Source organism: Lampris incognitus, chromosome 20, assembly GCF_029633865.1.
Source record: "Lampris incognitus isolate fLamInc1 chromosome 20, fLamInc1.hap2, whole genome shotgun sequence".
Classification (NCBI taxonomy): Eukaryota; Metazoa; Chordata; class Actinopteri; order Lampriformes; family Lampridae; genus Lampris; species Lampris incognitus.
This window is the reverse complement of record NC_079230.1, coordinates 29,409,805-29,425,281: the sequence shown is the minus strand read 5'-3', so window position 1 is coordinate 29,425,281 and position 15,477 is coordinate 29,409,805. Positions and strand designations below refer to the sequence as shown.

The 15,477-nt window shown below is 45.3% G+C and overlaps 1 protein-coding gene across 1 annotated transcript in view; it reads right to left on the bottom strand.

Moving 5' to 3' along the window:
* Positions 1 to 1,821: 1,821 nt before the first annotated feature.
* Positions 1,822 to 15,477, bottom strand: part of ank2b (ankyrin 2b, neuronal) — a 117,325-nt gene continuing 103,669 nt past the window's right edge. Inside the window, exons 41-45 of the mRNA XM_056300764.1 lie at positions 5,659 to 5,742; positions 5,388 to 5,552; positions 4,560 to 4,748; positions 4,173 to 4,264; positions 1,822 to 3,867 (exon numbers count right to left, since the gene is read on the bottom strand). Coding sequence (XP_056156739.1) covers positions 3,642 to 3,867; positions 4,173 to 4,264; positions 4,560 to 4,748; positions 5,388 to 5,552; positions 5,659 to 5,742 — 756 coding nt within the window. The 3' untranslated portion in view covers positions 1,822 to 3,641. The remainder of the gene's footprint in view (positions 3,868 to 4,172; positions 4,265 to 4,559; positions 4,749 to 5,387; positions 5,553 to 5,658; positions 5,743 to 15,477) is intronic.

Below are 15,477 nucleotides of genomic sequence, written 5' to 3'. Positions count from 1 at the left end.
CTGCATTTGCGAAAAGAAACGCACGTCTTCTCACTTAAACTAGTTCCTCCTCAGGTTTCTGTGACGGACTAAAAGCCCCTCTCAGCTGCTGCTGAGCACCTTCTCCAGAAACTCCTACAACACCCAGAAATGTCCTTGCTGCATATATAATTATGTCAATTCTCTCCGATTTTCTTTCTGCTCCAGCAGTACAGTTAATTATCATTGCCAAAGACGTCATCTGGCCCTTACAAAAGCAGAACTCAGCGTGCCTCCTGACTGACTTGTTCTCCCTAGGTTCTTGTCTCACATCACTCTCATTGTTCCCATTCTTTTAACGGCTGCAGCATACGACAATCCCTTTTCTGCTCTCCTCTTGTTCACTTTCTCTTAATTCTTGTTGGAAACTGTGCTGGCCCCGCATCATGATTTCCCTTGCAGTGGCGACACTTTGCTCGCACTCTCTCCATTTAACAGTTTCCCACATTGCAGTCGTCCTCCCCACATCGCTCACATCTTCTGATTCCGTTACATTCTGCAGCAACGTGTCCATGTTTTCAACAAAAACAATTGAGAGGAGCGCTCGCGGCCTCGCCCTGTAGCTCACATGGGGTCAGTGATTAAAGTGGGCAGGAGCTACCCGAATCCCCTCCTCCCCGAAGTCAACCGGAGCTGAGATCCGGCACTCTGTAGACAGGAGTAATTTCAACCTTTTTGTCACAGTAAAATTTAAAACAAAAAACATGATGCAGCCAATTCACAAGCATTACAAAATAAATCGCAAATAAAGTCAGGTGCGGGTCCTCACGTGACCCGCACCTGCCTGCTGTGTGGCTTCACCAGACTTGACGTCAGAAGAGACTGGCTTCACACTCACGGGTCAGGGTCAGTTCACCGCACCAGGCAGACCAGACTCGAGAGAGCGTCAACCTGCTACCTGCACTATTATCTTGGATTGGGGGGCATAAAGAGTGAGTATCTTCAGTGTATTTCCAATAGTATTTCCAACAGTTTTGTCTAGCTCTGCTGTGGTTTTCATTCAAGCAACTAACGTTAGCGAACGTAACGTTAGCTAGCTAGCTAACTAGCTATCTTCCACCCGGTAACGTTGCTAGCTAGTTGCTGACGTTGCTGGCTAGTTGTTTGAATGCTGCTAGGCAAGCTAACTATCGGTAGCGTCCGGTAACGTTACCGGTAGCTAGCTAGTTATGTTTGTCCAACCTTAGCTCTGGCCATGCAATATTTTCATTCAAATAACTAACTAGCTAGCAAACGTTAGCTACCGGTAGCTATTATTAGCTAACAATGCTAACGTCGGGACTACTGGACCAGTGGTTAGCTAGCCTAACGTTAGCTAGCTACCTATCACTCCCGCACTTTTGCCCACCTCTCTAATACAGAGATCCCCCACTTACCAAATCCCACTTTAACCCCTGCATGGGGTACACTCTTTCTGGCTCTTCTCCGGCAAAAATCAAACGCACAAAATAACTGTCCTCCTCCTTCCCTTCTCGGAATGTCGTCATTCTTCTTGCCTCACACACACCTGAAACATCCCAAAGGCCACTTATCACTCCCTTCCACTTTGCTTTGGATCCAGGTGGAAAGCAAGTCACACAGATACACCTTCAAAATACCTTGATCTTAAGGGCTCCTGATGCTTTGAGATACAACCAATGATAACCATCCCACTTCTAGTTACCCGGACTGACCGTACATCTCCAAGTTTTCCCCCTACAAACTTTCCGACCTCATGTGGGCCATTGAAGGTCCCCATCTTGTGAGGATGGGGACCTTCAAAAAAAAAGAGAAGAGAAAAGAATGACAGTCACTTCATCCGCATATGACACATGTACAATTTTATTTTCTGCCATGTACACACTGCAGCTGCTATGCCGTGTTAGCGTTTGCTTCTTTTTTTTTAAATGAACAATTTGATAACTAATACATGCCCGTATAGATACTTGCGTCGTAAATGTGTATTTATCGTTATCACCATGGAAACAAGATGCTCATGTATCAAATCAGTGTTACTTTAACGTTTGCTTTATTCTTGCATTTAACCACAATCAAAGGAAATGGCAACATGAGGACCGCATTGTTACACCGATAAAGTCTGTACTGCAAACAACACCAAAGACACCGGCTGTCCACGCCGGCGTCGGCTCTGACCGCTGTACTGTCCTACTGGACCCGTTCGTAAGGAACGGGCAGCTGAAAGAAGCCTTGCTTGTGTACAATGGCAAGTCATCCCCCCCACAAGTCGTAGCTCGCACCGCCGGAGCAGGTTCACACGTACACGCCGAGGCGCGGAAAGACCAAGAGTGGGACACGTTTCAATAAATACAGCTCCACATGGAATAAGCCACAGTCCACCATGTCTGTGCTCCAACACGGTGATTAAAACGGTCTACACCACACCGCCGAGGGGGTCCTCCCCGTACCGTCCCCCCCAGGTACCGTCGTGGCGGGCCTACAGACAGTGGTCACCGTACCGCTGGCTGAGGTGAGGGGCAAAAGTGCATCAAACACATGTGAGGTGAGAAGGTGCAGGCGGGGGGTCCAGCTATCGATGTTCTAAAGCAAGAAAACGATGGGGGGGGAGGATAAGGACTCAACCTGAACATCCAAAAAAGACAAAACTGGGATGGAGAACGACCTCGAGCACGACTTAAGGTAGCGGATGACTCGTCGCCGTGCCACTGAGGATGCTATGAGCTACCACGCTGACGCACACACATTCACGTGCGGGTGCGCGCACGTGGCAGCTGTGTGACACGCTTACAATAAGATGTGACTCCATGGCATGCGTTGGAAGGACACACACGCGTAAAAACAAGAAACAAAACTGACAAAAAGAACAACAGACAGTCACGACATGGGAGGACCATCGGTCAGAAAGCCAATTTCTGCAAAAGTACGCCGCCTTAGAGCCTAATGCTGGTTTTGCAGAGGAGTTTGAGAGGGCCGGGGTCGCCGCATGGCTGTGGTCTACATCTCCTATGTAACATAATCTCATCTCGAGCTCAGCCGGTCTCAACCTCGTGACAGTGGAGCAGTTTCTGGTGCACGTGTGCACAGCGGGGTAGGTGGACTAATGTATTTAAATGCTTCAAAATGGTTGTTTCCCAGTCCGAGCATGACGTCTTGTCTGGTCTATGTACATCCTGTTTACAACCGTCCCTTCAGAAAGAGGCCTGTGCATGAGGAGAACGTCCCGGATGCCCTTCAACCTTGATTCTTCTTCGCGTTTGCGGTATCGTCCTCGATCCAGTATTGCGCCCAAGCAGCCAAACACAAAGCTACCCAAAAAAAGAAGGAAAGAGTATGACGAAACAAGCCCACCACGGTCAACGGCGGTCCGGTGAAATCGGGGGGTTAATATCTTTGGTCACAAAACGAGCATGTGAAACACAACGTCCGAAAGGAAAAGAAAGTGTTGAAGCACAAAGCACCGCTCCGTTATTCACCACAGCGACAGAAAAAACGTATCAGAGCAAAAACAGTAAAATCCAGTGTTCAGCGAGGATCACGAGAGGACGCGGAGCAGGTACAAATGTTCTGGGGAGTGAAACACACCGTAGTAGTCTGCCTCTGGCTTCTGTACGGGGCAGGTAGAAAGCGGGGGTGGGGGGGGTGGGTTACTTGGTATGAGCAGCCTGTCACTCATCGCCCTCTTCTTTCTCCACTTTGTCATCTTCACTCCCCTCCTCCTCCTCCTCCTGGTCCTCGTCACAGTAGTGCTGAAGCAGTAGGTGCAGATGCTGCTGAAGGGCATCAGGCTTCAGGGCCTCAGCGGTGTCGTCCAGCCGCTCCAGGTGCACATGCCTCCCCTGGCCATCCCTCACCACGGTCCTCTTCTGGGTACGCGACTTACGCATCTCGACTCTGGACACGACAAAGACATGGGGGGGGGGGAGAAAGGATTTAGACAGGGCTGGAAACAAGTTACTCCACGTTTTACCCAAACCATGCAGCTTAGCTCCACGTTACCCTCCAAAACTACCCAACAACATCTACTGGCTACCCTGCAAAAGCACAAACAAGATCAGAACGTGGCTACGGAAAAAGTGGAGAAGAAACAAAATAAAAACCACGCCATGCTTTCACATAAGCCTCTGGGACTTATGCCCGATAAACACACAGGCACTTGTTTGGGCCCATTTCTTAACACTCCCATGCTGTAGGCCAACCTTTTAACCACAGAACCGTCCTCCTGCACAATGTCTTTCTCTACTAAATGAGGCAGGAGGATTTTCCCAAAGCCTCCGGCATAACCCAATGCCTGAAGGGGAGAAGAATGGCGGAGAGAAGGAGAGGAGAGTCAGAAGGACTTTGAAGAGAGCACAAACGTTACAGCTGGGCAAGTTTTCAGGTTGTATCATGAACCATGGTGAGAAATAGTAATGTTGACACAACAGCTGCCAATTTCTCCTGTTAAACACAACCAACAGATGATCAGAAACGTATCTCACAGCACACGACTGTTCTTTACCCCTGCAACGCAGCTAAATATGCCTCAGATACAGTAGAAGCCACTCCGTTGGATTGGACTTGCAAGGTTTGGGTCCTCTACTGACCTTCTCGAAGTCCTCTCTAGCTGAGGGGAGATCGGTGGCCAGCAAAGGGTCACCTATCTGCTTTTCCAACCTCTGGCCTTTCACCACCGTCGTCTTCACAACTTTGCTGACCTTTCTGCCTTGCACGGGTTCAGCCTCAAATGCGGAGGCTGTGGCGGCACCCAGGGCCGGGGACCCCGAGAGGATCAACTGGTGAGAGCAAACCAAAGGGTGAGATGTAACCTAACAGTGTTTAATTATTTTTTTTTGGACCCCCCCCCCCTTTTATTTTTTTAGTCAGTTGTATTTGGCCAATTACCCCACTCTTCCGAGCCAACCTGGTTGCTGCCCCACCCCCTTTGCCGATCCGGGGAGGGCTGCAGACTACCGCATGCCTCCTCTGATACACGTGGAGTCACCCGCTGCTTCTTTTCACCTGACACTGAGGCGTTTCACTAGGGGAACATTGCGCGTGGGAGGATAACGCTATTCCCCCCAGCTCCCCCTCCCCCCCCGAACAGGTGCTCCGACCAACCAGAGGAGGCGCTAGTGCAGCGACCAGGACACATACACATCTGACTTCCCGCCCACAGACATGGCCAATTGTGTCTGTAGGGACACCCGACCAAGCCGGAGGTAACACGAGGATTCAAACTGGTGATCCCCATGTTGGTAGACAACAGAATCGACCGCTACGCTACCTGGACACCCCCGTGTATTGTTTAATAAACTGAATATCCAGCACAGCATGGGTTTTTTGTCTGGGAATATGCCATACAGCAGGTAAGGGTACTGGCATATCACTGCCATAATAAACATTTAAGCTGATAGATGACTGATGATACTGACCTCCTTCTGATCTCCTCCACTGTGGACCACAGTTCTCTTTACCACTCTGGAGACAGCGTCACCCTCCTCCACGGGCACCATCTCCTGATGAGACCCCTCCATGGTCACCTCCTGTCTCTCCACACCATCCGCAGACACATACTTTCGGATCACCTTGCGCGTGATCTGAGAGAAGACGGACAGAGAGGAACCTCACGTGAAGCCAATACACGGGCGACACTGACAGCGAGTAAACTGCCTGTTCATTTCAGATTTGAGAGTTTCGCCTTACTTTCTTGACTACCAAGTTTCCATGTTCATCCGTGTACTTTTCCTCTGTCACCGTCTGCGGTGCGATATCGGGCAGGTCATCCGCCTGTGGAGAGAGGAAACAGGTGAAATCAGCTGATCAATGCAAGAGTCTTGCGCATAAGGACACAATCCAAAATACACAGTTAACATTATTGGCAAAGCATTTGAAAGAAGAACAAAGAAACATTTCATGAATATTTCATCACTGAGGATTATCTAGAATACATAAAACAGACCAACACAATTACACTGCATTTCAATGTTTAACATTAGTTGACAGCATTAAAAAGAAGAAAAAAAAACAGATGGCATTGAGATGCAAATAACCGCACAATTACGACAAAACCACAGTTTAAATGGAGAGTGGGCCAAAAACAAAATGGATGGCAAACAAATAAGGTGAAAAGTTCTTACACACATCTCTTAACTGTTAGTAAAGTCATCTTGGCTTTTAACAACATAATCAGAAGACATAATGAAAAGCAAGCAGAGGACTTAGCTGACAGCTTGTTGATTCTATTGCAGCATGGGGGAAAAGAATCCCTGACACCAAAACAAAAAACAAAAAATGCTAAAGCTCCTCCTCTACCCACTAAAGCATCACTCTGCTGTATATTGTGGCTGGACCGCCCCCCCCCCCCCACCCCACCAAGTTCATGCTCCACCATGCCAGTTTACCTGGATGATTACTCTGCGTCGGACCACCCTGGTGGTCAGAACCTCCTCCTCTGAGCTATCAGAGGACAGCATCCCTAGCTCCTCTGCTATCTCCTGAGGGAGTGCAGAGCCAGCGTGGGTCAGTTACATGACATGTCTACACAGTCTTACTGCCTATTGCCACAGCAGTTAATGGCTGTTCCTTCTCTTCTCTTGAGCTGTCTCATGGAATTAACCTTTGCACTCCTTTGTCAGAAAGATTAATTGGAAAACTAATAGAAATGGGAATGAAATTATGACATACAGGGTATGAACTGGATGGAAGATGAAGAGAAGGCACAGAACTTGATGCATTGACTTCCAACCAAACTAGACGTGCAAGAATGTTTAATGCAACAAGCAAGAATCTAAATATACAATGATGTAATGCATGTATGAATGAGTGGCAGCGTATTTTAAAAGTGTAACATCTTTTCTTTAGAACACGTTGAACCATTCAGTGTTGTTAAGTTCAGAATTAGGGACTGCACACAGCACACCATCACTGTCACAACTAACACAACTCACCCCCCAATCCATCCAAAATTCTGCATTATCATTACCATTGTCTGCTCAATTTTTGGTTATTGTAAAATCTTTTTTGTTTGTGAACACATGCAACACAACGTAACCTGATCACAGCATTGTGGTTTAGTTCTTTATACAAGCGTTGTGTTTTCTAGTTTGGCAATCTTCTGAATTCCAAAAGCAGCACCACTGTAATCAGCCTGAACAGGCGGGGCACAAACCAGCACAGCCTTGGTCTCATGCTTGACCTCTTACCCTTGCCAGGGAGTCATCATCATCATCATAGCCTCCCTGATCTCTTGAGGGAAGCTCTTCATACGTGGGCAATGTCGCCTCTGCTCTGCACTCCCGTGAACCTTCTGAATCGTAGGCAAAATCACCAAGACTTTCACTACCAGATGAGAAGCGCTTGCACTCCTCCACACGAAGGAACGGGTGAGTATTGTATCGAGAGCTCCCTTTGAGGAAGCCTACATCGGGGCTACAGCCGGGCAGAGGGGAAGGAGGCTCAGATATATGATAGGAGACCTCAGGTTCCAGGTTGATGTCTTCTGGTTCAGAGAAGTCAGAGAAACCTTGCTTACAGTCAAAGAATTCCAGATCGGAGTCCGAGTGCTGAAGGGTTTCGGAGCTCTCGCCAACTTCTGTGGATGAGACTTTTGGCTCCTCTGAAAGGGTTTTCCCAAAATCTGTTAAAACCTTGTTGAAATCTGGGTAGAACTGAAAGTCTTCAGCAGTTTCAGACACATCCTTGGTGGTAACCTTAGCGGCACCCTGAACTGGAAGGGTGTCACTGAACACTGAAGACACAGGGCTCAAATCAGTCAGAGATGTTTTACTACATTCAGAAACACTTAAGGTCTGCCGTCCTGAGAATACAGCTTCATAATCTGGTGGCACCAAAAACTGGCTTGACATTGGAGAAAATAGCTCACTGGACAGTTTTTGCTCAGGGGACAGTTCCCAGTCTGAGAGTCCGTGTGATCTGTCAGACTCTAGTTGAGATGTCTTCTCAGATTCAGGAAGGACTGGAGTGATGGCTCTATGGGTTTTGAATTCATCCCAGCCGGGAAGTTGGAGAGGAACTGATGTCTCTGATTTATCAGTTAGAGTTTTTGTCTGCTCAGTGGACTGCACAACTAATTTACTGGGGTTTTGGATCTCTGTTGCAGTAGACAACAGCTTGCTTTGCACCTTATCCTCCATCTTCCGAAGTGTTTCCTGTAAGTGAACGTTAACACTAACTGAATAAGCATATTCTGAACCAGTGTGCTAGTTGGCATGCACCTTTGACTTCACTTCAACATTGGCCAGGCTTAGTATCACTGTGCAGTGACATGCCATTTGTTCGTCAGTCAGACACCCAAAATTATTAGATTAAGAACACTCAAATATGACTGTGAAGCCACAACATGCAATTTTAAGGCACCAAAAAAATTAAATTGTGATAAATTTGGTGAGAGTTATGTTTGAATAACATTTCATGTATATATAGTCCAAACATTAAGTGCACCCGATTTTGTTAAACTATTGCTTCCAGCTGTATATGAATGCAACAATTTTGTTTTTCTCCGACCAAGTGATGTGTTAGTGGATTCCTTTTAGCAAGCGCTGCAATTCTTCAAAAATATCATGCTCTCGTGCTTACCATAGGGGAAGCTGTCTTGCACTTTAGTTCATCAGTACTAGGGTACAGGATCTCATCTCCTTTTAGATCCTGGACTTCTCCTGGTAGTGGGTATACAGCTGAAACCTCATGGATCTTTCCAAAGTCTTCCTCACAAACTGGGGCTTGTGAAGCTGAGATAATTTCAGCTTGCTCCGATCCATATTGTATCCACTTCTCATATGCACATACTGTTTCTGACTCTGATCCAGTTAAGTTTGCTTGATGGGCTTTTAGTCGTCCCTCCTCAGACTTTGTCTTACTTGATGGGATAGGTAATGTAGACAAAGGAGTCAATGGAAGTCGCAGCTCTGGCCGTAAAATGGATGTCACATGACTCAAAGATTCTGATTTAGAGACCAAGTTCTCTGCATCCTCAAGCCACAAATCCAGCTCTTCCTCGAAATCAACAGATTGAGGGGTCAACGGCCGTGGACTATCATCAATCCAACAATCAATGGGTAATGCTATAAACTCACTGTCTGATGACAAAGACACTGGTGAGGATGATCTCTCTCCCGGGGTAATGTTCATAAAATAGGAAGACAATATTTTCATAAACTCAGGAACCGGTGAGTCAGGCAGTAGCCGTATGGCAGATACGGATTCAGGTGAAGATGGCCTACTCTCCGTTTCATTTACTCTTGATGATGTGACCATCACCTCATACTCTGAATCCGTTCCCACCGATTCAGGTGAAGATGATCTGTGTGTTGTCCATGTTGTAGTGGACTTTATCAATGCCGCAGTAAACTGAGGAATGGGTGAGTCTGGAGAAAGCGGCCTACTTGCACTGAACTCAAGCATAGATTCAGGAGATGAGGCTCTTTTATCAACCATCTGCATGGCTGACTCAAGCGACATGGGTCTATATACAGGAGTTGACTGACATGATAATAGCCGATCTTTCTCAGCCTGATTCTCTGATAGCATATGGTCATATAATGGCCACTGTTCAGTAAATGAATATTCCAAACCCAAAGGCACATAATCTATATCTGACAGAGTTACAGGGGAAGATGATGTTGATCTCAGTAACGTCACACATTCAGGCAATGCCTTTCTAAACTCAGGTAATGGGGAATCTGGTGAGAGTGGTCTAAATTCATTCAACGATGTAGTTGATTCTGGTGATGATGCTCTTATTTCTGACAAGAGGTCTCTTTCAGGAGACATGGGTGTACATTCTGCCAAAGACTCTGATGATAAGGACAGATGCTCATCCTCTGCATCAGATAATGATATAAGCACCCACTCATCATCAGACTCTTTCATTGGCTCAGTGGTGCCTTTTTCAAATGTATAAACATCATGTCTGTATGGGGCTGCCAGTGAAGAAGATAATGGTTCAATCAATGGTGGAGGTGACTCAGAAACACTCACTTCTGATAGGAACTGTGCACTTTGAGGGCAATGCTGGTCAACATCAAGCTTGGCTGTGTCTACTGCAATAAATGGAGCCATTTCTACTGAAGCTGGCTCTATGGCAGCAGCAGGATGACTGATTTTAGTTCCTTTTTCAGCATCTTGTTCATCATCTGTAATGTCTACATGCTCTATTGTACTGCCGACATATTCCATAAACATTGTTTTGCTCGTGAAAGTTTCCCCTACATATGTGGGGTCACGCACCTGAGAAATCAGCTTCCACAGTTCGGCATCATAAACAAGGTTATACTCAGCTACTAGAATGGTTGACTGCTCTGGTAATGTGGAAGCCATTGTGGTAGCTAAAACTGCACTATCATGGCTGATAGCTTTAGGTGATAATTCTTCTTTATCTGATTTCACAGACTTGCATGATGGTGATGGTCGCCTCTGTTCAGTATCCAAAATCTCTGCATTTGGTGTTAAGTCATCCGAATCTGAACATTCATTGGGTGATAAATCTCTTAGAGTCACATAATATTCTGCAACTGTATTGGTAATACCAGGTATTGGGGATTTAGGGAATAGTGGTCTACATTCATCATCTGATCTCACTGACTGAGATGATAGTGGTCTCATTCCACTGATTGCCATATCAGGTGAAGCAGATGCCACATCCAATTCCAAATCAGACATTACTGATTCTGGGGATAGACTCCTAATGCTTGTGTGAGCCTTGAGAGACTCAATAACATTTTGTGTGAACTGAGGGAGAGGGGAGTCTGGAGACAAACACATGTGTTCATCTAGTACAGATTCAGGAGATTCTGGTCTATCCTCATTAATGAATGTCTTTGCAATCAAATGTTCACTCAAAATGTAATCAATATCTGATGTAACTGACTCAGGAGAAAGGGATCTATATCCAGCATGTAGAATAACTGATTCAGATACAACTGGCTTGAAATCAGGTGTAGGTGAATCTGGAGAAAGGGACCTATATTCATCTTGAGACTCTACTGAACCAGCTAAAGAGAGTCTGTCTTCATAGAAAGATGATCCTAGTGAAACAGCATCATGATCTAAATCTGAACAGACTGATTCAGGGGATGTTGACCTATGGCCAAGAACAGATGGAACAGATTCAAACACGGTTTGTTCAAACTCTGGGATTGGTGAATCGGGTGAAAGTCTTGTGTATTTACTGACTGATATTATTGACTCTGGAGACGTGGCCCTGTCCTCAAAGGACACTGTGAGAGGTAGTTCACACTGTACTTCTAAATTCGACAACATTGACTCAGGTGAAGAGGACCTGCTTTCCATTTGTGAGATGTTGGACTCTTGTGTCCTTCTAAAATCAGGAATGGGAGAGTCTGGTGACAGAAACACTTGGCCAGATGTTGTTGAATCAGGAGATGAGGTTCTGTCCTCAAAGAGCCATGGAACACATAAATCAGTCTCCAAATCCCTGTCTGAACATATAGATTCAGGTGATGTAGATCTGCATCTTATTCCCAACATAGAAGGCTCAGTGTGCGTGTACTGGGGAAGTGGAGAGTCTGGAGACAAACATCTGTATTCATTAACTGACAAGACTGATTGAGGGGTGTCAGGTCTATCATCCAAATCAGCCATCTGAAAAATCAAGGGAGCAACTTCTATGTCTGAAGAAACTGACTCAGGTGATGGTGATCTGTAACCCTTGCTGTCAACATAAAACTCCAGCAAAACTTGTCCAAACTCTGGTACAGGAGAGTCAGGTGAAAGTCGTCTGTACTTACTGACTGATGCTACTGACCCAGGAGATGAAGCTCTGTTGTCAAAGAACATTTGGAAAGCCAAATCAGTTTCTACTTCCAAATCTGATAACAGTGACTCAGTTGAGGAGGACCTGTATTCCATTTGTGACAAGACAGACTCTGGTAGAACCTGTCTAAACTCAGGAATGGGAGAGTCTGGTGACAGGACTCTAAACTCATTCAAAGAACCTTCTGATTCAGGAGACAAGGATCTGACAAGTGACATTAACGTCAGTGATGCAGGTGAGAGAGGTTTATATTCTGACTCAGAATCAGGTGACAGAGATCGCTCTTCAACCTCTAATACTAATGATTCAGGTGATTCCAGTCTATTGTCTATATCAAATACTGAAGAAATCAAAGGTGCAAACTCAAATTCTGAGATAACAGAGTCAGGGGAAGTTGACAGAAAACTATCCAAAGACGGAACTGGATCGGGTACTCTTGCTCTGAATTCTGGTATAGGTGAATCTGGAGAAAGTGATCTGTATTCATCTTCAGATACTACCGAACCAGCTGAAGAGTGTCTGTCTTCGTAGAAAGATAACACTAGTGAAACAGCATCATGATCTAAATCTGAACAGACTGATTCAGGGGATGTTGACCTATGGCCAAGAACAGATGGAACAGATTCAAACACGGTTTGTTTAAACTCTGGGATTGGTGAATCGGGTGAAAGTCTTGTGTATTTACTGACTGATATTATTGACTCTGGAGACGTGGCCCTGTCCTCAAAGGACACTGTGAGAGGTAGTTCACACTGTACTTCTAAATTCGACAACACTGACTCAGGTGAAGAGGACCTGCTTTCCATTTGTGAGATGTTGGACTCTTGTGTCCTTCTAAAATCAGGAATGGGAGAGTCTGGTGACAGAAAAACTTGGCCAGATGTTGTTGAATCAGGAGATGAGGTTCTGTCCTCAAAGAGCCATGGAACACATAAATCAGTCTCCAAATCCCTGTCTGAACACATAGATTCAGGTGATGTAGATCTGCATCTTATTCCCAACATAGAAGGCTCAGTGTGTGTGTACTGGGGAAGTGGAGAGTCTGGAGACAAACATCTGTATTCATTAACTGACAAGACTGATTGAGGGGTGTCAGGCCTATCATCCAAATCAGCTACCTGAAACATCAAGGGAGCAACTTCTATGTCTGAAGACACTGACTCGGGTGATGGTGATCTGTAACCCTTGCTGTCAACATAAAACTCCAGCAAAACGTGTCCAAACTCTGGTACAGGAGAGTCAGGTGAAAGTCGTCTATACTTACTGAGTGATGTTATTGACCCAGGAGATGAAGCTCTGTTGTCAAATAACATTTGTAAAGTTAAATCAGTTTCTACTTCCAAATCTGATAACAGTGACTCAGTTGAGGAGGACCTGTATTCCATTTGTGACAAGACAGACTCTGGTAGAACCTGTCTAAACTCAGGAATGGGAGAGTCTGGTGACAGGACTCTAAACTCATTCAAAGAACCTTCTGATTCAGGTGACGAGGACCTGACATGTGAAATTAACATCAGTGATGCAGGTGAGAGAGGTTTATATTCTGACTCAGAATCAGGTGACAGAGATCGCTCTTCAACCTCTAATACTAATGATTCAGGTGATTCCAGTCTATTGTCTATATCAAATACTGAAGAAATCAAAGGTGCAAATTCAAGTTCTGATATCACAGAGTCAGGGGAAGTTGACAGAAAACTATCCAAAGACAGAACTGGTTCGGGTAATCTTGCTCTGAATTCTGGTATGGGGGAATCTGGAGAAAGTGATCTGCATTCATCTTTAGATCCTATTGAATCAGGTGAAGAGGTCCTTCCTTTGATTGAAAACAGTGGTGTGTCTGCAATTTCCATTTCAAAGTCTGAATTTACAGATATAGGTGACTCTGGTCTGCTTTCTGCCGTAAATATATTTGATCCTGCATAGTGTGTATATTGTGGTAAAGGAGAGTCTGGCGACAATGTTCTCAACTCATTAACAGATGTTGTTGATTCAGGAGATGTTGCTCTAATTTTTTCCATTCGCATCAATGACTCAGATGACAGGGGTCTGTATTCTGGAATTGATTCTGCTGAAAGAGGTCTCTCAACTGTTGATGTCACGAGATGAAGAGAGTCTGGGCTGTCATGAATACTAAATGCTGCATTAAAAGATACACTGTCAATATCTGCAGTAGCTATTTCAAAGGATGAGGTTGTGTGTCCACCACCTACAGCAGCAGATTCTTCTTCTGAAGCAGGACAGAGAGGTCTCTGCTCGCTAACTGATCCTATTGATGCAGGAGATGACAACCTAAACTCAGTAGCATTAAATGTAAAATCAAATGGCTTTGCTTCAGTATCTGATACTGGATTGGTAGATGTTCCAAAATGTGCTGTAGGATGTTCAGGAGTTGAGACAGAATACTGGGGGATTGATGAATCTGGAGACAAAGCTTTAAATTCATCCAAGAATTTCGACTCATGGAAAGTGTATGTTGGAACATTTGGTGTCTTCAGGCCCTCAGGTGAAAGAGATTTGTATTGTGACGCAGAGTCAGATAACCGTGTTTTACAGATCTCTTTTGTATCTGAGTCAGTCTGAACATATTCTGTCCTAGTCCCAACATATTCAAACACTCCTGTTTTACTCATGAAGGTCTCTCCAACATACTGTGGGTCACGGATCTGAGAAATAAACTTCCAAAGCTCTGCATCATACACCAGTCTGTACTCTGGCACTTGGAGTTCTTTAAATGTTGGAGTGGGCACTGCTGGACTTCCACTTTTTCCAGAAATGGATACAACTGAATCAGGGGAGTCTGCTCTCTGCTCAGTAAAGACCTCTAAAGCCAAATACCCATGTTCAATATCTGAACACACCGATACTGGTGAAGAAGACCTGTAACCTGCTGCAGCTGTAACTGATTCAGGTAAGGCTGTTTTGAATACAGGTACTGGTGAGTCAGGCGATAATGCTGTGTATTCATCCCCAGATACTAATGAATGAGGTGACAGAGGTCTATTTTCTTCAAAATCCCATAGAAAACCAAATTCTGATTCCAAGTCTGAGGATGACTCGGGTGACAGTGGACGAAGTACAGAGTGAACATTTTCAGCAAAGTCAACAGAAAATTGGGGAACAGGGGAATCCGGACATAAGATTCTAAAATCGTCAAAAGACTGTGGAGACTCAGGCCTGATTTCAATCATCGATGACAGTTCTACAGATGAGAGCGGTCTGTAATCTGGTTCAGAATCAGGTGACAGTGGTCTCTTTTTGTCCAGTTTAGGTTCTCTGCTGGTCTCTGGCTGCATGGCATGTGGACCATCAGCGGCTTTACTGGCATCAGATGCACCTCCGGTGTCTGCAAAAGCCATGCTAACATTTGATTCCAAATCTTTAACATCTGAACAATCCTGAACATACTCGGTTCTTGTCCCTTGAAACTCAAAATGACCTGTTTGAGAACGGAATGTTTCCCCTACATATTGTGGGTCATGAATTTGAGAAATGAGCTTCCAAGTTTCACCGTCATATACCAGCGTATAGACTGGCACTGTGATTGCCTTTAAAGGCAAAGTGTTATCTCCAGCCAGGAGTATGTCTGTTGCCTCTGATATGACCGATACAGGCGAGTCTGGTCTCTGCTCATAAAGGTTGGTCTCCGAACTTGAGTCACCATATTCAACATCTGAAACCACAGACTCAGGCGATGACAGTCTATATTCAGTGATAGGGATGGTCTCGATCAG